Raw genomic sequence first — 26,918 nt, forward strand, 5'->3', positions numbered from 1 at the left:
ATGCTTGGCACATGGTGAGCTCTTACGCTGTTATGATTATGATTATGATTATGGTTATGATTGCCATTGTCATAGCAGTGAGCCTGTAGGAGGAGAGGAGCTGGGAGCTTGGGCTCTCTCATCACCACCAGCCCCTCTTCTCCACTCCACGAGGTCCATCCTTTTCTTTTTCCTGCTTTTCCTCCCACCTTGAGAGTTGGCTTTGGGGGACCCCGGAAGGTGGAAAGGCAGGGGGGTGCCTGATTGACAGGGTCAGGCATGCAGGCTGCTATCTGGTCCCAGACCCTAGAGCCATCCGGCACCTGCGTAAAGTGATAACTCTGATTATGTGCCATCGAGAAGGACCTGGACAGGACCTCTGTACCCCAGGCGGGCAGCAGGGTCTGTGGTGGCCTTTGCCTACCCCTTGGCTTTCACAAAAGGCATCTGGGGTGTCCGGGACTTGTGATGATGCTTTAGTGCCGACCCAGGTTGGGACCTTTCCACTTCCACTAACGGATGAGCCCTCTGGGGTCTTCCACCAGCAGAACAGTCCCCCAGAACCACACAGCAACATGTGGTCAACTTATATAGACGAGTATGTTTATGTGAAGGACACACCTAAATTCGGAATCCCACAGGCAGTTACTTTCCTCACACTTTTCTGTGTTTTCTAAGATGAACACAAATACCCTTTTTAATCAGAAAAGAAATGTCCTTTTAGACCTTAAAAAAAATAAGGTAGTACAGATAGGGAGACCTTAAAGATGGCCAGCTGAGCATGGGGTGAGCCAGGGGGTCCATGCTGGAGGAGATGGGGGCAAGGGCAGTGCCCTGGAGGGAAAACAGCGTGGAAAATGGGTGCAGAGAGATGAGGGGGCAGAGCAGGAAGCTGAGGTCATTCATTTAGGAGGCAGGGTGCCTGCAGGGACGGACAGCGGGGGTGGGAGTGCTAGGCAGCTGTTGGGGAAAACCAGCCACTGAAGAGAATGGGAGAAGGACCAAGGCAAGACCGTGGAGTGGGCCGAGGGCCCTGCTGAGGCTGGAAATTGCGCACTCGGAGGGATGGCCATTCTGCAGCGCTGGGTGATTTCTCCAGCGGCCCTTGGCAGATGCCTCCTGAGTTGGGGCTTCACCGGCCCGCACCTGGCCAAGCAGAGGTGCCTGGGGGCTCGGGTGTGCGCAAGATAGGAGTTCAGGTGAGCGACCCTACACTAAACTCTGACAGACAAAAAGAGGAAAGAGGTAAACTCAAGCTTGATTTTTTTTTTTTAAAGATTTTATTTATTTATTTGAGAGAGAGAATGAGAGACAGAGAGCACAAGAGGGAAGAGGGTCAGAGGGAGAAGCAGACTCCCTGCTGAGCAGGGAGCCCGATGCGGGACTTGATCCTGGGACTCCAGGATCACGACCTGAGCCGAAGGCAGTCGCTTAACCAACTGAGCCACCCAGGCGCCCCTCAAGCTTGATTTTTGTGCCAAACTGAAATTCCTACTTACTCAACCTTCAGCTATTTTTTTAGTTTTAGATAAGATCTTTCAAGCCTGCAGCAACACAAAGCTGCCTTCCTGCTAGCCATGTCACTTGCCTTGCTCGGAAGCCACCCTTGGGGTTTCCAGCCTGCAGTCTGACTGCTGCCAGAGAGCCAAATGTGACCTCAGGCTTGTGGGTCCTGGACCTCGGATGTCAAGAGCAAGGGAAACTTCAGAGAGAAAGCTTGGAGACTCTCAGGAGGCTGCTGCCTTTTTTTTTTTTTTTTTAATGGCAAGTAAAGAAGATATAAACTATCATCTTTGTTTCCTAGGGGAAGGGACATTTTAACACCAACAATGTAAGCAGGGTATAATCTCAGAATGAAGGATATTTTTTTCCTAAGTAGGGACAATTGCCAGGCTTTTGCTAACAGTTTTGTTTTTTTTTTTTAGTTTTAAAAGTATTCTGTATTTTGTTTTGAATATAGAAAATTACAACATAAAATTTTATTGTGTGTTTTTACCTTATATGTAAATGCATCTTTGGTATGAATTTGTCATTTTGGAGTATGGATTCAACAGCCCATTCCAACACTTAGTGTCTTCCACGGTTGCTTGTGAAAATCCAGCCTCACATAGGTCTGTTGATGAAAATGGGAGCAACACTGTAAATGCTAGTTGCTCTGTTTGGAACATTCTGGGAGAATACAGGCCTCATTCCTTTTCTCAAACTGCCTTCTGCCCGGGTGCTGGGAAGTAAGTCAAGGGAGCAGGCCAGGTTTCCGGCCAGCAAAGGCTGCGGGCTCTCCTGCCTGGTGTCCACAGATACCCAGGGCTGAGCGCTGGAGGCCTGCCTGGTCACCTCACAGGGAGCAGGGGATACGTCTGAGGTTCCTGGGGGCCAGTGAGTCCGCTGTCCTCACACTCAGCCCATGTGCAGATTAAGGGAAGCCCTGGTCTCAGACTCCCAAGAGAAGAAATCGAGTGTCCTATCAGTGGCCCATTCACCGGCCAGTGTCACCCCACACTGGAGTGGTATGTGAGACGCGCCACACCACGGAGGGCTTGGAATGCCAGGCAAAGTAGTCGTACCTAACCGTGCGGGGTAAAGTTGATGGGGCGGCAGCTCTGGAGGCCATGGGAGGGGCGGGCGTGTCCAGAGGGAAGCAGGAGCTGGGCAGTACCAGCAGTACTGGGGAACCATCCTGGTGGGTCAGGCGAGGTCACCAGCCGCGCGGGACCCTCTCCAAGGGGAGGGCCACTGGCATTTCATGCGCTGCACACGATGGTTAGTGGATTAAATAAGGGGGAAGATCATGAGGTTTCCTGGTATTTGGGGAGGAAACCACTCTTCTTTGAGAGCTTGCTGAATCTTTATATTTATGTATGTGATTGAAATATATTTGCTGCTACTTTGGTGAGAATCAAACTTAAATCTGACAGTAAATATCAATGATTAGAAGAAAGTTTTATCTCACCTAAGGACTAATACATTCTTTTGCACAATGCACAAACTGGATAACAGCGCTGCAACGGTTTTTTTTTTTTTAAGCATTTAAAATCCCACCACTCCAGCACTTAACATCTCCGCAGTTTTGTCGTGCCATTCATTTTCATTTTCTTGGCTATGTGTCTATTGTTTGACATTAGAATGTTTCTAGTTTTTGTTGTTTTCTTTGTGTTTAACCACTAGATTTCCCATGATAACCTTTGTGTGTACAAAGTTTTTCTCTCCTTTTACAATTATTTTCTCAGAATAAGTTCCTGGGACGCCTGAGTGGCTCAGTCGGTTAAGCGTCTGCCTTCGGCTCAGGTCATGATCCCAGGGTCCTGGGATTGAGTCCCACATCGGGCTCCTTGCTCAGCAAGGAGCCTGCTTCTCCCTCTGCCTGCCTCTGTCTCTCTCTCTCTGATAAATAAATAAAATCTTAAAAAAAAAATATATATATTTTATATATATATATAATATAAATATATGTATATATATATATTAAAAAAAAAATTTTGTATAGAATAAGTTCCTAAGAGTGGGATTACTGAGTCAAAGGACACCAGTATTTTTCTGGCTTTGAAATGTCTAATGCTTTCCAAAAAGGTTGTACCAATTCTCCCTGCTGCCAGCCGCGTGTGAGCCTTCCCATCTCAGAGGGGCCTTGCTGGCTCTAGGCATTGGTCTCATTTTAAGCTTATTGATGTATTTCATTCTAATGGTGGCTTTTTAAATGAATTTATGTGTCTCTGTTTGTCCACTCTGTTTCTGTGCTCAGAGCCCCCACACTTTCTCTCCATGTCCCCATGCCGGCCGTGACTTGACAGCTGTCCACCCCCAGGCATGAACCCGAATGAATGAATGATTGTTGGGGCTGGGTTCTTCCTTGTTTGTGTGGGTACTGCCTCAATAGATTTTCAGGGAAAGACAGTGGAAAGATGTTTAAACTATAAATAGATGTGGTGACACCTCTTATTTGGTCAAGGTGGTCCCAGTAATGAATGCAGACTCTGTGCTTCTGGGAGTATGTTTATGTCTCATTTGAATTCTAGAAGACATCAGAGTTAAAACGTTAGTGCATGATGTATAATTTAAGTCAGAGATGAAAGAGTCTCCATCAAAAACAACCCCTTCTTTCTAGGCGTCCCATAATTACCAAGGCAGAGAGGTCTCCAAGTAGGGGCAGGACTCCCAGTTGGAGAATGTCTGAGGGAAGCCTGAAGGCCAGCCCCTTTGTTCTTGCCTTGCCCTCCCTCCTGGTACCTGGAGAGTCGGCCTCAAGAGCGAAGAGGGTGGGACAGCCTGGGACTAGTCCCAGGCCCCTCTGGGGGCCTCTACTCTGAAGTTGTCCTTGTTGGCGGCCAAAGCCCTGGGCCCTCTACCTCATTCTTTCCATGGCAGCTCTGGCTGTCCTCTGTGGCCCACGTTCCCACGACATTGTGGGCGGAGAGCTTAGCCTGACGACTGACTGCCTCTCTGACTCTGAGCCTTTGCGGGCCCCCTCCAACACTGCTTTCGACCCATCAGGGAACCCTAGCATCTAACCCGGCCTCAGCTCCTCGGACCCTACCCCACGGCGGCCCGGGTGCTGGCAGCCTCACAGACGGCCAAAGCAGGAGTACGTGAACTCTGAGTTTCCTAGAGTGTGGACATGCTGTACTCGTGGTCCTCGTGATTTTAGATGGCACGTAGAGAACCTCTCTCGCTTTAATACCTAAGTATTTCTCTTAATGTTATTAGCACATTAAATCCATGATTTCATTAAAAAATTAAGTAAAAAATAATATGGTGAGCCAGCAATTCTACTCCTGGGGATATACCCCCAAAGAATTGAAAACGGGTGTACAAACAAGAGCTTGTACGTGAATGTTCATAGCAGCACTATCGCCATAGCCGAAGGGTGGAAACAACCCAAATCCACCAGCTGATGACCAGATAAAGCAAAAAGTGGTACATGCATACGATAGGCTATTATTCCTCCATAAAAAGGAATGACCTCCTGACACGTGCCACAGCACGGATGACCTGTGGAAACACTGTGCTACCTGTAAGAAGCCAGCCACGAAAGGCCACAGATTGTACGAAATGTCCCAAGTCAGTCAATCCATAAAGACAGAAACTAGATTAGTGGCTGCCTAGGCTGGAGGGAGGGGGAAACAGGGAGTGAATGGACACAGGATTGCCTTTTGGGTTGCAGAGAAGATAGCAGTGATGGTTGCACACGATTGTGAATGTACTAAATGTCACTAAAGGTAAATTTTATGTTATGTAAAAAATACATAGGTGCTACGTTGGCGAAAAATCATGAAGGTGATATATAAACGCGTGAAGTTAAAATAACATTATAATTAGTAAAGCAAGCTAAGAAATAGAGCTTTGGATATGTCAATTATATCTCAATTTGAAAAGGAAGGAAGGGAGAGAGAGTGAGCAAGAAAGAGCAAGCGAGCTGTGGGCCTTCACACTCCAGGGAGGTCCTGTTTGATTCCTGAAATCTGCTTTGCTGGAGGGCGGACCAGCGTGACCTTCAGGGTCTACATAAGGACAGCCGCTTTGCCTGCTGGATCTCAAGGCAGCCTTGCAGGAAGTACTCTTATTGTGTCCATTTTACAGCGGGGGTACCCAGGGCCACAGAACTGGTCAGTGACAGGGCCAGGCTGGCTGGGCTGCAGGTCACGGTGGTTCATGGAGGAGCAGTAAGCCGGTTTGCTGTGAGGCCGACTTCCCATCTGACTTTGCCCTGAGCAGCTGCTCTTGGACTAGAGGAGGAGCCGTGAGGACATGGGGCCCTCTGTACGTGATTTGGAACTGTCAATGCTGTTATAGGCACAATAAGCCCCATTTAATGAGATCTGGGGTCTGGCTCTGCCTCTTACCATGTTTGCAACCTCAGGCAAGTCGCCTCACCCCTCTGACCCTTAATTTCCTCCTTTAGAACACATATGTAATGGCATTTACTGAAATGGAGGAGTGTACTTCTCCTGTGTTGGTTTCATTACAGTTTTAATTCTGTAATTATTTGTGCAGCTACTTGCTCACTGTCTGACCTCTCCCCTAGGCAATAAGCTGCACAAAAGCAGAGGCTGTATTGGTCGTGGTCCTTGCAGTATCCCTAGCATCTAGTATCTCGATAAATACTTGCTGAATAAAAGAATAAATTAGTGCCTCAGAAGCCCTTAGCACAACGCTTGGCCCATGGTAAATGCTAATAGATGTTAGCTGTTGTCATTAGTGTGACAATTATCGTTGTTATTGTTCCTGATAATGTGTTAAAGGCTTTCACACAATAGCTCTGATTCTCAGAACAGCCTCACAAAGTTGGAATTACGCTCATCTTGCAAAAATGGAAATTGAGGCTCAGATCAATGAAATAATTTGCCCCAGTCCCATAGAATTGCTGACAGCAAAGCTCATAACCTGCCACTGCCCTAAACTCCTGATCAGTAGCTATAAAACCCCGAGTCCCTTCATAAAACTGGGGACAGTGTACGTGGTATAAAAAACTATACCTTCTTGAGCACCCACATCGTAGAAATAAAGCACATTTTGTGGGAGGCGGTACTCACAGGCTGGGTGTACGAGAAGTTACGGTTGCCCCCAAAGATAAGCAGCCTCCTGAGGCTGTTACCCCAGCGCAGCTGTGACTCCCCAGCTGTGAGCCGCCAACCTGGGGCTCTCCGTGCCCACCCAAGTAGTAAAGGAGTAGAGAGAGGGGGGATGTGGGAGGGGGGCCGGCATCTGTTCAGGGCTTGGTCGTCAGGCCACGAGGGCAGGCGGGGCAGAGGCAGTGCCCACCGACTCTTCGCTAAATGAACAACCGCAGGCAGGACTGAATGAATGAATGAATGACCAAATGAACGAACCTGCTGTCCTCCAGGCATTGTGTTGGCTTGCTTATAATACCTCATTTAGTGCTCAGAATGGACGTATGAGGTGGGAACAAATGAGATGAGGCCCAAGGGGTGAGGCTGCTTCTCCAGGGTCATCTGGTGGAGTGGGTGTTCACACTAGGCCCCCCAACGCTATGTGCTGCTTAGCAGGTCATTCCTTTTTATGGAGGAATTCCGCTGGCCGCTGGAATCCCCTTCCCCCTTAGCTCTGTCTGTGGTGGAGGCCCAGGAGCAGGCAGGAGCAGGGCAGGAGTTGCTCGTGAGGCATTCCTATCCATGCTCAGCCCTTGCTCTGGGTGTGAGAGGATGGGGGGGGCTGGAAGAGGGAGGCGACAGTGGGGGCTGTGGAAAGTGCCACCTGGGTCCTCGTTTCTCAGAGGCCTGGGCCTGCCAAGAGACAGTTTTCTCTACTAATGTCATTAGCATCGCCCTGACCTTCACTGAGCAGTGACCTGATGCAGAGGGCTGTGCACACCTCCACTCCTTCCATCTTCCTTCCGCATGAGGGAGGCAGGCCAGGACCTGCCCCCTACTGCAGAGGCTGAAACTGAGAATCAGATGGCTGAGGAACATTCTGGGGCCACTGGGAGCAAGTCGGTGGCAGAGTTGGCCCTCCCCGGAGACTGCCCGGCTCCAGAGGTCCCACCCTAAATGGCACCAATGGGACCAGCTTCCCAGGCTGGCCTCCAGAGGACTGCTTAATCCCTGGAGCAGCTGCGGCTCTACTCCCAGGGCCAGCCCAGCCGCTGGTTGACGCTGGTGTCTTATTGTCGTCTTCAAGTGTCAAAGCTGAGAAATCTCGGGGGCTGTGTCCTGAGGCCCCTGGCAGGGGAGGTGCCGACACCGGAGTGGATACCTCTTACTGAAGAAGTTGGCTTTGGGGGTCTCAGCCCAATGCCATGGCTGAGCCAGGGCCCATGAGCCAGTTGGAGTGAGGTGTGGTGGGCCATAAATCAGATTTTCTGTCTGAGCTCTTGGTAATCCACTTGGAACTATGTCCTGTTCTGGCCCAGAGATGTTTCCACTCCCCAGAAGGACATCTGTCCCCTCTGAGGTCAGGGTCTATGACTCAGACTTCCAGGCAGGGACCACAGGACTCAGCTCTTGGCGTGAAACAAAACTGAGAGACTGAAAGGCAGTCCCCATGGTCCTCGTGTTGAACAGAGCACAGATTGGGGCCATCCAGACCTGGATTCAAATCTTGGATTCTCCAACTACTGGCCAAGAGACCTCTGGAAAGTCACCCTACCTTTCCGAGTCTCAGTCTCCCCATCTGGATGACGGGGGTGGGTAGCGAAGCTTTCCTTGGAGCCCTGTGGGTAGGTGAGCTGAGGAGAGGGTCTAAGGCCCAGAGCACAAGGCCTGGCTGGGGATCAGCCCACAAGTGGCAGCACCCCCACCCCAGCTCTGCAGGCTTCGAGTATTCCCACGATGTCCTGTGGGGCCAGGATGAGGAAGGGCAAGGCAAGGCCACATTGAGGGTCAGAGCCCAGACTCCAGGGGGACCTGAGGTGCAATCTCAGCTCTGCCACACACTCCCTGTTTGTTTTCAGACAAATGGCTTAGCTTCTCTGAGCCTCACTTCCTCTTCTGTAAAATGAGGACCCTAAGAGATTGTGCAGATGCAGCTCTCAGCCCAGAGCCTGGCACACAGTAGGAACTCAGTGACCGTGGTCGTCGTGCCCATCACTGGCTTGCCTGAGGCAGCTGTCTTCTCCCAGGAGTCAATTTGAGCCCCTCCTCCCCTGGGGTCCCAGTATATGGACTCTGGGTCACCAGACTGGTCACCCAGTTTTGCTGAGAGCAAGATCCAGGCCAGATCACTGTCAGGAAACTCTGGTCAGAGGGAAAGAGCAGCCTTCGCCCAGAGCCGTGCCCACTGCAGCCCAGGAAATAGGACATTTGCAAGTTATTTTCCTTTATCATTGCCCTGAGGTGACGCTCTTCCTCTTTAGCAGAGACAGGTTTTTCAGTCTCCAAATACACCTTCTTACTGTGCCCCTGGGGGTACCTCACCTTCCCAACCCACCCAATACCATTGTCAGCTCCACTCAGGGCAGCCCGCCGTCCATGGCCAAGTTCAAGCTCCTACTTTCTGGGTGCTCGGTGCTCAGTGCTCAGGGAGTTGGCAGGAAGCACCCTTCCCCGCACCCCACATTGGACCTGACAGATATGCCCCTGTCTGTATGGCCGATTACCTGGGGCTTCTCCACTGGGCCCACAGAGAGGCATTCATCCTCAGAGCTCACCTGTGGCATCCAGAGCTGACCTGTCCATTGGGGCGGCATCTGCAAGAGACGTTTCTGGGCTTTGCACGCTGTTGACGAGGAAGTGTGGCTAGAGCACGTGTATTCTGCTCACAGAGCATCCAGAAGTTGATGTCCGTTGCTGCCCTCAGTCTGGGATGGTGAAATGTGCTCATAAATTTGTGGAAAAAATGTGCATTGACCAAGTTTTACGGCATCCGAAATCACACGTCCTCTCTTTGGGTCTTTATACTTAAGTACCATAATTACCAGGGGAAAATATTTTTCTTCTTAAAAAAAAAAAAAAAAAATCAAAGCAATTGACAAATCACCAGATGTCCACGAACATTTCATGAATAAACAGTTCTTCTGCCTTTGAGAAGCTCCCCCTCCCACAGGGAAGCAGCTGGGCAGGCAAGCAGATACCATACACCATCGGAGTCATTTGGGGGAGCGTCAAGTTGCATTGGAGCAGAGCGAAAGGGGTCCCTCCAACTCACGGGGAGGGTCAGGGTCACTTTTCTGGGTTTGTTGTTGCTGCTTTTGCTGTTTGCCTGGATATTTGCAAGGTTTTTTTTTTTCTTTTTTCTTTTTTCTTTTCTTTTGGTTTTTCATTCAGACATTCATCCTGGATATGTCTAGGGTTGGGTCTCCTTCCTGGGCCCTGGCACACACTCCTTGGGAAGACCCCTGCCCTGGGTCAGCTGTCTGTTCTCAGGCCCCCACGTGCCCTTATATTCTTTCTTCCCTTGTCCTTTCCCCTGGCATTTGACCTTGCCAAATTGGCTCTCCACATCAGTGATGCAAGCTTCCCAAGTGTCCATTTTGCTCCTCCCTGCCTCTGATGTTAATTTCTTTTTTTATTCTTCTTTTGTGTTTCTTAGTTTCCTTTTCTTCTTTTTTTATCTCAGGCGCTGTCTAGCTCATTCTCATGTAGTTTCACCTCTGACAGTTCTCTCCTGTCCTAAAGCCTTGTCTTGTACTGTGTTGAAAAGAAAGTGTCTTGAACCTTCTTTTGGATCCTGGAATAGACCATCTGAGGACATGTGTTCTCATGGCTCAGCCCCTTCATGAATTTCAGACTCCATAGTTTGTCAGTATTTTTCCAATGTGCTCTCTTGTTGGATTTTCTTTCCTCTGACCGTACCTTGAATAAGCTGAAATCTACTCATCTTCAGGGTTTATCAACAGGCATTTGGGGTTCCCTCTGGACACACTCCAGCTCTTTTCTGGGGGTCATGATCTGTAAGTGGAGGTGAGTAGATGGAGGGCAAAGAGCCAGCCGGTGTATTCCAGAGCCCCCAGATCAGCTTCTGCTGGGCAGCGTACTGGTCATCGACCTGAGTTTTCTAGTTTTTAGATCCCTGGGTCTGTGAGTCTGGGGGTGGGTCCTAAGAGGTACAAATTGACAAGGTCTACATTTGCTCAATTTCTGTCCTCTTCATCTGCCCATAATATGTTTAGTTTCTAAGGCTGTCTGCCAGGCTTCGTGAGTTGGTTTTCATCTTTTTTTTTTTCTTTCTCTATTTTATTTTATTAATTTGAGAGAGAGCATGAGCAGGGGGAGGGGCAGAGGGAGAGGGAGAAGCAAACTCCCCACTGAGCAGGAAGCCCAATGCGGGGCTCAGTCCCAGGCCCCCCGAGATCATGACCTGAGCCAAAGGCAGAAGCTTAACCGACTGAGCCACCCAGGTGCCCCTTTTCTCTTTCTCTTTTTTTAAGATTTCATTTTTAAGTAATCTCTACACCCAGCATGGGGCTTGAACTCATGACCCCGAGATCAAGAGTCACACACTCCACCAACTGAGCCAGCCAGGTGCCATCATCTTTTTTTTTAATTCATAAAAATTTTAGTGTTAAGTCAGGGGAGGCTTGTGAGGAGCGGTCTAGTCTCTTCTGGAAGGTTTCCAGAAACAGGTATGTTTCCCCATCCACTCTTAAAGTTGTTGGGGTCTTTTGCAAGTAACTTCAGTTACTGTGCTAGCCCCTTTCATGTGTATGAACTCCTTTAGACTTCACCACAGCCCTGTGAGAAGGTTACACGTACTGTCTCCACTTCCCAGATGAAGAAAGCAGTTGAAGAACCCACCCAGGACCACAATGAACAAATAAGTGGCAGTGTCAGGATTTGAACACAGATGTCTGAGTTGTTTCTTTTTAAGATTTATTTATTTGAGAGAGGGAGTGTGCACGTGCGTGGGGTTGGGGGGGAGGGGCAGAGGGAGAGGGAGAGAGAGTCTCAAGCAGACTCCACACTGAGCATGGAACCTGACGTGGGGCTAGAACTCACGACCCTGAGATCACGACCTGAGCTGAAACTAAGAGTCAGACACTTAACCAACTGTGTCACCCATGCACCGCAGGTGTCTTGAGTTTTTAATATCATTTGTCTAGTGTATGCATTGAGCTATAATTATGGTATATAACATACAGGTAAGAGTACGGGTGCTAGAGCCCACAGGCCTGGGCTCAGATCCCACTTCTGCCATGTATGTGCTGAGTGACCTCAGACAGGTCACTTAATATCTCTGGAGTTGAGAACGGCTAAGGCAGGGGAAAGTAGAATGAACTCCTTGAGTATTAAAGACATAATCAACCCATTTCTGTCTCTTATGCCACTGGTTCCTCCCGGGCCTCTCATTGGCATCTGAGGATAATTCCCCGAAGTAAGTCTATACTAGAGTATTATTTTTTAGCAGTTCCACACCCTTAATTATTTGTGTAATTAATGCCTCTGTCGAATGCCTCTTCTGGCCTGTATACTTCATGGGGCCCGGGACCACACCTGTCTGGTTCTCCCCTTACACCTGTGTCTAGGATGGGGGAGGCACTCAGCGAATATTTGGAACACTAATGCCCTTTCACAAAGAGGTGGACATCACTGCGTAGGCTGGTCCCTAAGCATACCACCCTGTGCCCGTGGAGCTTCCGGTCCCCACAGCGACCCACCATCTTCCCTCCTGCCCCCTCCTGCTTTTGACTGGTCAGCAGACATGCCTCCCTGCTGCTTGGCCTTTCTCTTCCCTGCCAAGCATCCTCTGATGGGTTAGCCAGGAGTGTTCTAATGGGACATTGGCCCAAAGCCTGTAGGAATGGCAGTGAGCTGTGGAGAAGAGGAGGGGCCAGGACTGAGTGAGGTGGGTAGAACCAACCAGAGTAGAAGTCAGGATCTCAAGGAGGTGACCGGCAGCCCAGAGTCAAGGGTATCGGGTTTCTTTAATCATTTCCTGAGAGAATGGCATCTGGTGGGCAGGAGAGAGGCAGCACAAGGAGTGAGTGTGGGTGGGCCTTCCAGGACCCCAGCCTCTATCCTCCCATCCCACCAGAAACACACCATCTCAGCCCAGCACCGGTGTGAGTGCTTCAGTGCCCCCTGCTGGTGGGGCCAATCTCCTCGTGCCCTGGTGACATCGGTGGCTCAGATTTGGTGGGAGTAGCCCAGACTACGGATGCGGACTCAGACCCCCGTGTAGGGCTGGAAAGTCCAGGCTTTCCCTGGGCCAGCGGGACTGGGCTGGGGGCCTTGGGTACACAGTGTGACCCGAAGAAAGGCAGAACCCACAGAGATGGCCCCCACTGTGGAGCAGGAGAAGCCCCTGCTCCCTGAAAGTGGGTTTTCTAGGACAGTCCTATGGGGACTCAGCCTCTCATCTCCATCAAGAAAGAGAGCGATCCAAACACCTGAGCTTGAAAACCACAAATAAATTAGTAGTCAGATACCTTCCTCTTTCCAAAGGGGCCCAAGGAGTCTTTCAGTATCTCATTTCAGCAAAATCAGAAAAGAATTTGCTTTAGGAAAGTGAAAATGAGTTTGGATCTAGCTGACCCTCTGAAATTCTGTTGCTTGTTTTCCAGAGAATGCAGAGATTGTTGATTGAGGTTTAGAATGTTGTGTTTTGTTACACAGTTTCCATTGAGTAATGACTAAATCTGACAGTTTTACCTTTGCCTCGGTTATTTTTTGTTACACTTAAAGACTAGGTGAAGTGTGGTCACAGATACGTGAGCACATTAGAGGAAGTGGAAAATACTTCGGTGGATGAAGCAGCCGTTCGTGAGCTCACTCTCTGGCTGGGATCCTGGTGGCCTCGGACGTCCAGGAAGCCTTTCTGTGCACAGTAGCGAATCTCTGAGCCAGGGTTGGAAAGACAAGCTCGGGAGTGTTTTCCTTGGCATGTGGGCAGCCTCGATTCTACCCAATATGAGGCAGGTTTCCGAGGCTTTCACTGGGGGAATCATCTTGCATTTCCTTTTGGTGACGTCAGCTACTCTGGAAGCCCATTGTAGCACTCAGAGAAATGTGGGTATTTAGCCTGGAGATACTGGAACACAGGGCTGACCCTCATGGGGTGACTGTGGAGTGGGTTGCCCGGTGGCCAAGGCCACGCTCTTCTACTGAGCCGTGTCAGTGCTGGACCAGAGAGTCAAGTATGTGCGCATAAAGACCCAATATCCGGGCCAGTCATCCTCCAGACATCTTCTGAGCCCCTACTCTGTGCTAGGCTTGGTGCTGGCCCCTTGAGCTTGCAGAGCTGGGTAAGACAAGGAGTGTGTGATAAATGCTGTAATGGAGGGAAGGGCAGTATGATCCAGGAGGAGTCCGCTAACAGCCAGAGGAGAAGGCCGAGTGGGCAAGGGGACGACTTGGCTCTGCCAAGCTCAGAGGCTTGAGCAGAGGGCTGGTCCAGGGAACCGCAAGAGGCCCACACAGCTGGAGCATCACATGAGGAGGGAACAGGAGAAGAGACCAGAGGTGCAGATCAGGGCGGAACCCACAAGGCCACGAACACTTGCCCCCTGGGGATGGAAAGTCTCTGGGTAGTTTTAAGTTGGGGAAGGGCATGGTCTGATTAGGTTTTAGAAAGATCATCAGATGCAGGATAGATGGGAGGTGGAGACCAAAAGCAGTGAGAGGAGTCAGGAGATAACGAAGTGTTAACAATAGCCTGGAGACAAGATCAGAGGCAGTCTAGAAAGGTCGGTGGCCTTTAAATCAAAACCTAAAGACCAAGTCTTCCCCAGGAGCTAAGAATGCTTGCAACATCATTGTTGCATATGCAAGCTAAGAATGCTTGCAACATCATTGTTGCATTGTTGCATAAAATATTACCTCCCTCCCCCCTGCCCCCAAAGTTTTTGCTTCTCTAACAGTTGAAAGGAAGAGTGGAAAGAAGATAGACTTTGCTCTTTTATATTTCTAAAAGTAGTACATATTCATAGCTAAAGTCTTAAAAATATAAAATTATATAAAGCAGGAAATAACCCTAAAATTCCATCCCTAAAGATGGCTACCATTAACAGCTGCGGTAATAATCCTCTCTCCCTCCCTCCCCATTCATGTGCATGTGCCTGCATGTGTGAATCAATATAGGTCTACAAAATCATACCTGATTTTTTTCACTTAAGAACACATTATGGATATCTTTCCATGTCCGTTCTTAGAGATACCTTTTATCCTTTTAATTAGCTGTGTCATATTCCACTGCTTGGCTAAAAAATCATTTCTCGAAACCATGCAGTTTTCCACAATTATAAATGACAAGCAATGGTGTAATGAATATCCCTGTTTATTTTGCTAATTTGTAGGAATATTGCTATAGAATACATTACTAGAAGTGGAATTGCTGGATCCTGAAAAACACATCTTTGAAATTTTTGATAGGTATTGCCAAATTCTCCTTCTAAAAGTTTCTATCAGTCTGTACCACAGTCAGCCTTGTACAAGTGACTATTTCCATACACTCTTGTCAACACAAAGTATTACCAACCTTTTTGATCTTTGCCGATATAAATAGCCAGAAAAAGAAAATCTTGTTTTAATTTGTTACTTCCTTGATTAGTAGTGAAACTCGGCATCTTTTTGGCACCTTTATTAACTATCTTTTATAACATTATTTGCCTTTATTGTAGGAGGTCTTTATATATCAGAACTAGTGATTGTCTTATAAATTGCAAATATCTTTCCCATTGCACATTTGTCCTTCACCTTTCAGCATGGCACTTTCTCTGATCATGCATAAGTGTTTTTGTTCAGATGGAGTCCAGAATATCAGCCTTTCCTGTCCTGGCTTGAGTTTTGTGTCACACTTAAGCCTTTGTATACCCCAAGGTTATAAAAAGATTCTCCTGTATTTTATTCTAGTACTCTTCTTCCTATTTAGATCTCAATCCCTAAATCATCTGGAATTTATTCTGTTTTAAGGAGTGAAGTACACATCCAGCTTTATATTTTCTTAAATGGATAATCATTTGTCCCAATGCCATTTATTGACGGGCGCTATTGACTTAAAATGTACCTTTATCCTTCACTAGATTTCTATGTGTGCATCTGTTGCTGGGCTGACTCCCTACTCTCCAACGTTGGTTTGTCTGATTTTGGAGCAGTGCTACACTGCATGATGACTGTAGGTTCATAGCACATTTTATAACAAGCCTCTTTTCTCATTCTTCTTTTCAAAAGTGTTCTATTTTCATGTATTTACTCCTCCAGGTGAACTTTGGAATCAATTTTGGGATCACATGAAGTTTATATATTAATTAGGCAATAATCGACATTCTCACAATGTTGAGTCTTCCCATCTAAGAATATTATATATGTCCTCATTATTTGCATCTTCTTTCATGTCCTTAGGATATTTTTATTTCATTAGTTTTTATCTTAGTTACCAAAGTGTTACATTCTCTTTGTGACAAGTAAAATACAGAGAGTTACAGAAACAAAGTTCATATTTGTATGAATTGTGCTTCTGTTTCAGTGAAGTAGATTCTTCAAAGGATTAATAAGCCCAAGAAATGTGCATATTTATTTTAATACGTGTTACGTAATTTTTTTATCAAATAAGTTTTATTTGTATAGATCTTACACATTTCTTTTTAAGTTTACTCCCAGGGGTTTTATAGTTCTGTTTTTACTGTACAGGATCTCTTTTATTTTATTTTTATTTTTTATTTTTTTTTTCTAGCTGGTGATTTCTTTATTTTTTTTAAAGACTTTATTTATTTGAGAGAGAGAGCGTGCACATGCACACAAGCAGGGCAGGGAGCGGTGGAAGGAGAGGAAGAAGCAGACTCCCCGCTGAGCAGGGAGCCCCAGTGCAGGGCTCAATCCCAGGACCCTGAGATCATGACCTGAGCTGAAGGCAGATGCTTAATCAACTGAGGCACCCAGATGCCCCTAGCTGATGATTTCTAGTATATAAGAATGCTATTCACTTATGTATAATTTCTTTGAACTTTATTCTGTTATTACTAACAATTTTTCAGTTGAGTATCCTAGATTATCTAATTATATGACTAATATGATAACTATATCACCTGAAAATAATGGCAATATTATAGGTGTCTTTAATATTTATAACACATTTCTGGGGCACCTGGGTGGCTTGGTTGAGCGTCCAACTCTTGATTTTGGCTCAGGTTGTGGTATCGGGGTCCTGGGATTGGGCCCACGCCAGGCTCCATGCTTGGCACGTTTCTGCTTGTCCCTCTCCCTCTGCTCCTTCCCCCGCTCATGTGTGCTCTCTCTCTCTTTTCTCTCTCAAGTGAATAAATAAAATCTTTAAAAAATATATTTAGAACACATTTCTTTGTCTTGTCTTATCTCATTGGCTCATATGTCCAGAATAGTGGTAAATGATAGCAGAATGACTCATTCTTATTAACAGCATTTCTTTTTTTTTTTTAAGATTTTTTTTTTTTTTTAATTTGACAGAGAGACACAGCGAGAGAGGGAACACAAGCAGGGGGAGTGGGAGAGGGAGAAGCAGGCTTCCCACCGAGCAGGGAGCCCGATGCGGGGCTCGATCCCAGGACCCCAGGATCATGACCTGAGCCGAAAGCAGATGCTTAACGACTGAGCCACCCAGGCGCCCCTTAAGAGCATTTCATATTAAGAACATTATCTAATATTTAATATTTTCACATAAGAAAATCGTTTTAATTTTTCTAACATGCATTCTTTATCACATTAAGGAAGTCTGTTCCCAGTTCAGTGCTTTACCAGGGATGGATATTAAAGTTATCAATGGCTTTTTAGCATCTCTCCAGATCATCTGTTAAATATCATTGCACTCTTGTAATAAACCTATTTCTTGTATTATTCTTTAATATACTACTAATTGCTAATATTATTTTAAAATACTGGTGAACTCTATTTGCTAGTGTTTTGTTGGGAATCTGTGGATCTTTATTAATTAATGAGATTGGTCTTTTTTAAAATATCTTTTTAAAGATTTATTTATTTATTTTAGAGAGAGCGGGCAGGGGGGAGGGGCAGAAGGAGAGGGAGAGAGAATCTCAAGCAGACTCCGTGCCCGGCGCAGAGCCCAACTTGGGGCTTGATTTCATGACCCTGAGCTCATGACCTGAGCTGAAACCAAGAGTCAGATGTTTAACCGACTGAGTCACCCAGGTGCCCCTGGTCTCTTTTTAATGCCATTTCTGTCAGGTTTGGGTATAATGGTTATGCTAGAGTCATAAAAAGAACTACAGATATTTCTGATTTTCTCTATGCTCTGGAACAGTTTAAATAACATCAGTTGTTCTTTTAAGGTTTTATAGATGGGCTCCAAAAAGCCATTTGGATTGGGGACGCCTGGGTAGCTCAGTCGGTTAAGCAGCTGCCTTCGGCCCAGATCACGATCCCAGGGTCCTGGGATCGAGTCCCACATCGGGCTCCTTGCTCAGCAGGGAGCCTGCTTCTCCCTCTCTCTCTCCCTCTGCTTGTGCTCTCTCTGTCAAATAAATAAAATCTTAAAAAAAAAAAAAGCCATTTGGATATTTAGTTATAAATATTTAATTAGAGTAATTTCTCAATATTATTAATATTTTTTCTTTATTGATAATTAAAGGTGTTTGCCTCTTCTTGAAACAATTTTGGGAAGGTAGATTTTCCTAGTAAGCACCCATTTCATCTAGATTTTCAGATATGTTGCCATAAAAATGACACATACTCCTATTTTAACATGTCCTCCATATTTGGAATCATATTCTCTTTCTCATCCCTAACATTATACATCTGTGTTTCCTTTCTTTCTTCCTTCCTTCCTTCCTTTCTTTCTTTCTTTCTTTCTTTCTTTCTTTCTTTCTTTCTTTCTTTTTCTTTCTTTCTTTCTTTCTTTTGTTTTTCCTCCATCATACATACCAAAGGATTTGTCAACTTTGACTTTTTCAGAGAACCCACTTTGAGCTTTATCACCCTACAGGCCTTACTTTTTAAAATCATTTCTGCTTTTGTATTTTTAATTGTTTTCTCCCACTTCCTTTTGCTTTGTTTTGTTCTTTTCCTAGTTCTCTGTAATAAATACTAGGTTCATTTCTTTTTTTAACTTTCTTAATTATTAATATAAGCATTTATAGCTATGGATTTTTCTCTGAATAGCATTTTGTAGCTTTGACTGTATCCTGTATACAGATAGTTTGTGATTTTAACTTTAATTTCTTCTTTCATCTCTGAATTATTTGGAGTGTTTTTTTCTTACCCAAATGGTTCATTTTTAAAATTTGTTTTTACCCCCAGGGCAGGGGAAGGAATGGAATTGCTCCAGGTTTACCAGAACCACATGGATTATGAGTATGGGAGGTACAGTTTCTCCCAAAGGAAAAGTCAGGGCTGTTTCCAAAAGAATTGGGGTAGATATTAGGCAGACACAGATGCTAGTTTCTTTTCCACTGCCAATAGAATCGTTGAGGGATTCATTGAGATAGTACGTGTAATTTACTTAGCACAAAACAAGCCAGATAATAATAACCAGATTAATACCTCCTCCTCACACCCTTTCTTACTGCTGATCAGAATACTGGCATTTGCTCTACAATCCCATAGCTCCCTAGAGAACATTAGCAAACAGTAGGTTACCCCACTGCATCTTGGATTACCAGGTAATCCCCATGGCATGAGAGGATCTGTGATTGTGTCCTCATTTCACCTCGGGGAGCCAGGAGGAGATTTGGCTCCCCTGGACCCCAGGATTCTGTGCAGGCTGCAGGACTTTGCCCACGTACCTTTGTGATTCATTAGCCTCAACACCAAGAAATAAATGAGTCCATGTGCTCATCTAAGAAACATGGTCTCTGACCACCTAACATGTGACTGCCTGGGTCTGCCCCCTTTCTGCAGACCTGGGAAACAATTGTCTCAACGTCAGTGAGCTTCCAACACATTTCATATAAGGACTGTTCTTTAAGGGAGGATTTGTCCTGAAGTCTGTGTTTTGCATGATTGATATTAATTAGTGGGCACTAAGTAAAAGCCACAGTCTTCCGCATCTGACAGGGAGCCTGAGCTGCCTGCTGACATCTCCTCCTGCGGGAGGTGGAATTGCTTTGTGCTCTCGTAAAAAAAAAAAAAAAAAAAAACCACCCTAACGAGTTGCTGCTTTGTTATTTCATTTGGAATTTATCAAGACAGTTTATGTGATCAAACCACACAAGTATAGTTCTGGGTGCCAGCGCTCCTCATTTCTGAAGTTTGAAAGTGATCTTTTCAAGGCAGAGCAGGAGAACATGGAAAAAAGTCTTTCGTCTCAAATTTTAAAGGCAAGGGAGAGAGAAAAAGGAAAGTGTCAGATGGAACTGTGGCATATTTTTATGCTGTGGAGGGTTTTTTTTCCCTTCAACACAGCAGAATTTTCCTTATTAAATAGATAGCTGTGTGAGAAAAACCAAAACCAGCCTTGGGATGGAAGTGAGGCGGGTGGCGATGGGAGAAACAAGAGAGCAGTGAGTTTCTGGGCTGTGGCGGAGCCCGGGTGCCAGCCGCAGCTCTGGCTCCGGGACGTGGAGGGCGCCCAGCTTCAGGCGGGCTCTGCGCCACGGACCATGGGTGTCCCTCAGCTTAAGAGAAGGTGTCTGTTCAGGAGAGCACCTCCTTTGTCAGCCTGGCGCTCCCTCCTCAGGGCCGGCGCGCCTTGTGGACACCCCTGGTGGGGGGCCCCCTGCATTCACCGGCAGGAAGAAGGTTTGGCCATATGCCCCTGAGGGCATCCAGCACAGAGCCAGCTGAGGGCTGCCCACGCCCGGCCCCCGGGCTGAGTGCCCCACCGTGGCAGTCTGCTTGGCACTTACAGCACAGCCACAGGGTGTCACCGAGCCCTGTGTGGCATGTGGAAGGAGGGGGCAGAGCAGAAGTACGTTCTGGGTAACTGTCCATCTCAGAGGAGGTCCAGTCTGCAGGTGGGCAAGCCACGGGGGCAGATGTCAGCTGCCAGAAGCATCCTCTGGGCGTGGGGGCAGCCCGCAGCCTGGGCAGCCGGGACCCTCATCCCCGTGCCGGCCAACGACTCCCAGGCCCCAGCCCTCAGCATGGCTCTCTGTCCCCAGGTTTTGGAGTTAGATGGGCCTGAATGCAAATCCTGCTGCCCCCACTTGCAAGCCACTTTTCCTCTCTGTAAGGTAGAGAGCGTACCTTCAGTGCCGGTTGCCTGTGGGTGTGGCGGCACAGGCGAGGCCAGCCTTCCCTGTCGCACACCGTGGCTCTTACTAGCACAGTTGTTTCCCGCAAGGCGTCTGCACCTCCCAGTCTAGCCCTGGGCTCTGGCGTTGCTCAGCCCTGTGGCAGCCAGGGCCAGTGGCTGGTCCAGTTACTGTCCATCTTAACAAGGCCATTAACACAGCCTCGTCTGCTGCAGTAACTCTGTATAAATAGGACGGGAGCTGAGACATCCCAGCTGTGCCGTCCCAATCCAGACGGAATCTCCCAGCACTGGCCTGTCTGAGGTGGGTGGCCGCCACGTGGTCGGCATCTGGGCGCCATCCACGGTTATGGCAAACCCAGAGGGGTGCATCCCTCCCATGGGCGTCCCGATGTTCTTCCAAGTGGGGCCTGGCCGTGGAGGCAGGCTCAGGGTCAGCTCAGCTTCTCGGGCACCTCAGCGGTCCAGGCCCGGGGCCAGGAGACTCCTCATGACCACCTTCATTACCCCGAATCACAGTCAAGAAACTGAGGCCACCCAGCTGGGAAGTGGCAAGGCCAGGGTTCCAAGTCTCCTGGCTCCATGCCCCCCCCCCCCCACCGGACACCACTGCTGCCTGTCCCGTGGCGGAGCTAGCAGGGCCTTCGGGCCTGGGTGGGCCCAGTGACGGCAGGACCTGGGATAGATATGCCACGGTGAGTGCCAGGGAGGCAGAGGGGAGGAGATGGGAGACGTGGAGAGGTAGCCGCAGTGTAGTTGTGAGGCCCCCTGGAGAGTGTTGACCCCACAGGGGAAAGTAGGCAGGGAGAGCCACAGCCTGGGTACCTCCGGGTCCAGCTACGCCCCCATCTTGCCTCACTGGCTGCCGGGCACCAGAAGACCTGACTGGGGTAAACGAAGGCCTGACAATATGGCGGGACAGACCCGTGTTCAGTCCTGCCTCGGCCACTTCCCAGCTGTGTGGCCTCACACAGGCGAAGCAACTCTCCCAGCTTCAGTTTCTACTTCTGTAAAGAGCGAGATAAAACCTCTGTGGCAGCTGTGTTATTGTTATGATCCCGTAATCTGGGCAAAGCTCTTAGCTTAGGACCTGGCACGTAGTAAGTGCTCCGTGTTGTTATTACTTAAATATTAAATTAATTTGATTAAATATTAAATTTTAGGGTGAGGTGGGCGGGAGATACAGGCTTCCAGTTGTGGAATGAATAAGTCACGGGAGTAAAAGGCCCAGCGGGAGGAATATAGTCAGTGATACTGTGACAGCGTGTGTGGTGACGGATGGCGGCTTCACCTGTGAGCACAACAGAATGTATAAACTCGTGAGTCACCGTGTTGTACACCCGAAACTAATGCGACATTGCATGTCCACTACACTCAAATAAAATAATTTAAAAAGGAAATAAATACTGGATTTTAAATACATTTATGAAAATATTATTTCTGTATTTTACTATTATTAGCACTTGACTCTCGGTGTCTCTATCTTCACCTACAAAACGGGGGTAGTAATGCACTTCGCAAGGTTATTGTGTGGCTTACATAAAATCTGCCTTTATTCATGCAGTCCTTCATTCAGCTAGTGTTCAGGCAGCAGCTCCTGCGTGCTCTCTTGCAGCTGCTGGGGACTGAGCTCTGGAGCAAGACCCACTTCCTGCTCTGAGGAGTTTGAAGTCTGATGAGGGAATCAGACGTTAAATACACGAATGATGCAGATGAGTGTCGTATTGCACTTGCGAGCACTAACTGTAAGTGGTGCCTGACCACAGTGCAGGCACAGGGCAAGTGGGACGTGACTCTGCTTACGATTTCATTACGGTTTAGGCTTTTAAATATTTCCAGTTATGGGCCAATAACTATGCTGAAATGATTGCCCCTGGATTTGCACAGAATGAACTGTAAAAGATTTGCTGCCTTTGGGACAGTTTCTGTTGTGGGACTGAAAGGATGTTTAGATGGAGTTTCTGTGCAGGCATTACCAAGGCTCAAGGTCTGCCCAGGTTGCTGGGGACAGGCCTTTTTGGGGAGGCCCCCCTCAATCCTCAGCGTGTCACGGTGTTGGCCTGTACTCTCAGGCCCTGGGGGGGGTAGACAGATGTTGGAGTCTGCATGTTTTGTGGAGGGGGAATTAGCCCTGATGGAGTAGTGAGCTCCCTGTGCCCCCCCAGGGTGCAAGCGGGCACTGGGGGCTAGAAATGGTGTGCCACCCCTTAGAAGGAGAGCATCTCCTGGCCTCCCTTTGCATAACAGGGACCTGAGAAGAAGTAGAGGGGCCAGCTTCAGTCCTCGAAGGGCAGCCCAGAACAAGCCTTCCAGGCTGAGGGTGTTATTTGAGAAAAGCCGATTCCCCGTGTGTTTCTGAGGCCAGTGAGTGGGTCGGAACACAAGCGCTGGAGCCGGACAGACCTGGGCTCCACTCCCACATACCCACTGTGAGCCCTAGACAGGTTTCTTAATCTCTCTGAGCTTTCGTTATCTCCTCCACCCTCAGGGGTTGATGGCAGGGTCACATGGGTAAAGAGGTAAGTTCCCAGCTTGTCGTGGAGCTTCCGGAAGCCCCCGTTCTCCACCCCCCCTTCCCTTATCCTGCTCCCCAGAGTCTCTGCTTCTAGCTGAGCCTTCGTTCTGCCACTCAGTCAGCTAGGTTCAAGTCTGCACAGATTTTGCAGCTACAACAGAGGTGCCACGTGTCCCCTATCCCGCCACCTCATGCTCGGCACCAGAGGATACTTTTTGTTGTGGTTGAAGCAGTAATGGGATTTTCAGGATTGCCTCTGCTGAATCCTTGGGGAGGTAACTGAATTACATTTTTAAGAAGGGAGAGGCAAAACAAGATCCAAAGAGAGAATCCATCTGTGGATTTCAACCTACAAAACTTGGAGCTTCCATACAAGGGAAATTATTTCTAATTATTAAAATTTTGGAAACATGGTGCCACTAGAAAGAAAGGAAGTAGAAATGGCTCCAATTAGAAGTGCTAGCATATGTTTCTATGATTTAATGGTTTCCCGTAACAATGTGTAGCTATTTTTAAAGCAGACGAATGACTCATGGTATCCAGCACCAGCGGTCCACTGTGATGGCAGGAAGCTTGTGCTCTGGGGAGGCAGGCTTGGGTTCGACTCCCACCTCCATCATTTACCAGCTGTGTGGCCTGGAGCAAGTTATACATCGCCTCTGCATTTCCTTTTCCTCCTCTATAAAATGGGTTGTTGTAAGGATTAATAAGATAATGCATGTATAAGTCAGTGCAGTGCTTGTCCATCCATGCAAAAAAACCCACTTTTATATTTAAATACTGGGCTAACTGTATTTGTCATAATTCTTAGTAGTTTAATAGTAAACTTTTAAGGCTATAAATTTTCCTCTGAGTACCACTTTGGTCAAATTCATACAGTTTGATATATAGTGTTCTTACTGACATTATCTTCAAATAGTTTGTTTTATATTTTTTGCTTTTTCTTTGACCTGAGAGTTGCATATGAGTGTGTGTGTGTGTGTGTGTGTGTGTGTGTGTGTTTTCTAATCAGTTAGAATTCTTCCTATATTTATTGTTAAATCCTAGATGTATTGTAGTAAGGTCAAAGCATGTGGATAATACAGCATTTACTTTTTGGAACTTACTGAGCATTTCTTTATAGTCTAATATAGAACCAATTTTTGTAAGTATTCCATAGGTATTTGGAAAGAATGATTATTTTCATTTATATAACACCAAGCTTGTTAATTTCATTACTCAATATTCATATACGCACAGATACGTATATATACCTGCACATGCGTGTATATTTTTGTAGTTACACACGTGCCCACAGCTGCGTGCATGTGAGCATGCACAAGTGCACACACACACACACACACACACACATTCTGGAAGAGACATGCCAAAGGCTCCTTCTATGATTGTGGCTTTGTTGAACTCACTTCATTTCCGGCAGTTTTTTGCTTTGTATATTCTGATGCAGTGTTGCTTTGTGCATAGAAATTTGTAGTCATTACATCTTCTCAATCAACTGTGCTTTTCATTAATATCAGTTCCTTCTCTTTGCCTTGTCCAGTGTTTTCTGCCTTGAATTCTGCTTTATGTTGCTACTCCTGCTCAGCCCACCGGTATCATAGATGTAGTGGCAGTGCTTATGGAGGGCTGCTGGGACGACGTCCCATCCGTTGTCCACGCACACCTCCAGAGAGCCTGGGGCGTGGATCATGCCGTACAGCCAGTCCTCCCCTCCCATTGCTGGCCGAATCCCAGCTGGGGTGATGCCGGGAGGCTGTGCCGAGGCTCACCACTGGCCTGTCATAACCATGTTTTCATATCACACATTACTTTCTTGTTAAGCACCCTCAAGAAAATTCTCTATCTAGCCTTAGTTCTTTGTACCAAGGACTATTGCTTTTTTTTATTTCTTCTTTTAGTTAATTTGTGATTTTGGGGTGTGTTTGTGTGCATGTGTGTTTGTGTAGATAGAAAAAGAGGCAGACACATAGCTAAGTGAATAAATAAAAAACCGAATTCAGTCCAAATGGGCATTGTCCTGGATAGGACACCTTAGATCTATCCAACGCCATCGTTGGTGAAAAATACAAGTATCTGTCCCTTTCATGTCCTGTTATTTTCCAGTTGGGTTACAGGTAAAAACTCTCCTTGTGGCTGGAGAGTATATGAACTAGAAATGCTAAAATCTTCCTAGCATTCATTTTGGTTGTCACTCAGAAGCTTGATTACAGTGGAGCAGTCTATGTGAGAAATTAGTAGTCGGGATTGGAAGTGAAGTCAGAATAGTATCTCGGTTTTCCATAAGTCACCCTTTATACCTTCTAGCACAGCAGTGCTGTTTTGTGCTATTTTGTTCTGATTCATGATGAGTGCCCACCGTTACTAAATACCTTCTTTAATTTTAGGGATCTATCTTCTGGATTTAATCTACATTGATTCTGCATATCCTGCCTCGGGCAGCATCATGGAAAACGAACAAAGATCCAATCAGATGAACAATATTCTCCGAATAATTGCTGATTTACAAGTTTCCTGCAGCTACGGTGAGTACCCCTGGTTGCTGGAATTGTGAAATCTTACATCACTGAAATTTGGATTCAGCACCTTATCAGTGAGAAAGCTCTAGAAAACTCTACAAAGCTCTTCATTTTAATATCTTGAGCATCCAACATGTGCTGGACCCTTTACCCACAGGCTTGATCCTCAAAGACTGTGAAAACTAGTTGTTCCCATCTCTGTGTTACAGACAAGGAGACCGAGGCTGAAAATAGTTCAGTTGCTTGTCTAATAAGATAACACATCTGGGGAGCGGTGGGGCCCAGGTCTTTCTGGCTCCCAGGTCATTCATCCATGAAGAGCTTTGTGGGCAGCCCCTGGGCAGCTCTCCTCCAAGAGGATTCAGGGACCCAGGTTCCTTCATGTTGTGGCTCTGCCATGTCCTATGGCCTCAGGGTCCACTAGTGGACTCTGCATCCATCTGGCCGATGGAGGAGGAGAGAGAATCATACAAGAGTAGGTTTTACAGACCAGATTTGTACATGGTGCTCATCACTTCTGCTGGGGAGGCTAGGAACTGTAATCTAGCTGTGGGCCTAGCAGAAAAAGGGAGATGACTTGGTAAAAACTGGCCAGGCTCTGCTACATATGACCGGATCTAAAGTATGACCAGTTGTCAGAGATGGGGTTGAGGAACAGAGAAGTCAGAACACTGGATGGGCCATCCATGCAGATGTTGATTTCACCCAGGATGACAGTGTACTCTGGGGTGTGGAACGCAACTGTGAGCCAGGTGTCCAGGTCCCCAGGAAGGGGCAAGAATGACAAGGTCCGCCAGCCGGGAGGAGTCAGCAATGAAGAGGGGAGTAGGTGGTAGAGCTGCAGAAATGTGCCTCTGCGGAGCTGGGTTCTCACAAGCTGGTGGAGCAATAAAAGTCTGGAAGCAGCAAAGGGGGACAGGAAGGAAACCAATCCCCCATGCAGTCAACCCCACATGCGGTACAAGGGCACGAGAAGACTAACAGCTTCCGTTTGGGAAGGCCACAGGGAAGCCAGGGTGCGGTTCTGTGGGGCGGGCTTGCTGAAGCTGAAGCCAGCCCCCCCCCCCGCCCAAAACCCCTGCACAGGTGCTTCCAGATCAGCTGTCCTGACTGGAGGAGAAGCGAGGGGTTCAGACTCCCCGTACAGTCCTCCCCTGCCCAGGCCCTTTCCATTCACAAGTAAGTCAGCACTCGCTGACCCACTGGCCTGCAGGGCGATTACACACACGGCTTTGGGGTCAGACAGACACGGGCTCACATCTCAGCTCTGCCTCCTGAAAAGTCACTTCCTCGTCTCTAAGTGTGAGGTTTTCTCATCGGTAGAAATGGGGACATAATGCGTGCAGAGGCTTTAGCATATCCAGCATTTCATTAGAGCTCAGTAAATCCTCGTACGACTG

The 26,918-nt window shown here is 47.4% G+C and overlaps 1 protein-coding gene across 9 annotated transcripts in view; it reads left to right on the forward strand.

Moving 5' to 3' along the window:
• RALGPS1 (Ral GEF with PH domain and SH3 binding motif 1) overlaps positions 1 to 26,918 on the forward strand; it is a 275,163-nt gene that overhangs the window by 195,856 nt on the left and 52,389 nt on the right. For all 9 annotated transcript variants that reach the window (XM_078061794.1, XM_078061792.1, XM_078061793.1 and 6 more), the window contains one exon: positions 25,387 to 25,524. In XM_078061794.1, coding sequence (XP_077917920.1) covers positions 25,387 to 25,524 — 138 coding nt within the window. The remainder of the gene's footprint in view (positions 1 to 25,386; positions 25,525 to 26,918) is intronic.

Source organism: Halichoerus grypus, chromosome 14 (assembly GCF_964656455.1).
Source record: "Halichoerus grypus chromosome 14, mHalGry1.hap1.1, whole genome shotgun sequence".
In the NCBI taxonomy this organism is placed as follows: Eukaryota; Metazoa; Chordata; class Mammalia; order Carnivora; family Phocidae; genus Halichoerus; species Halichoerus grypus.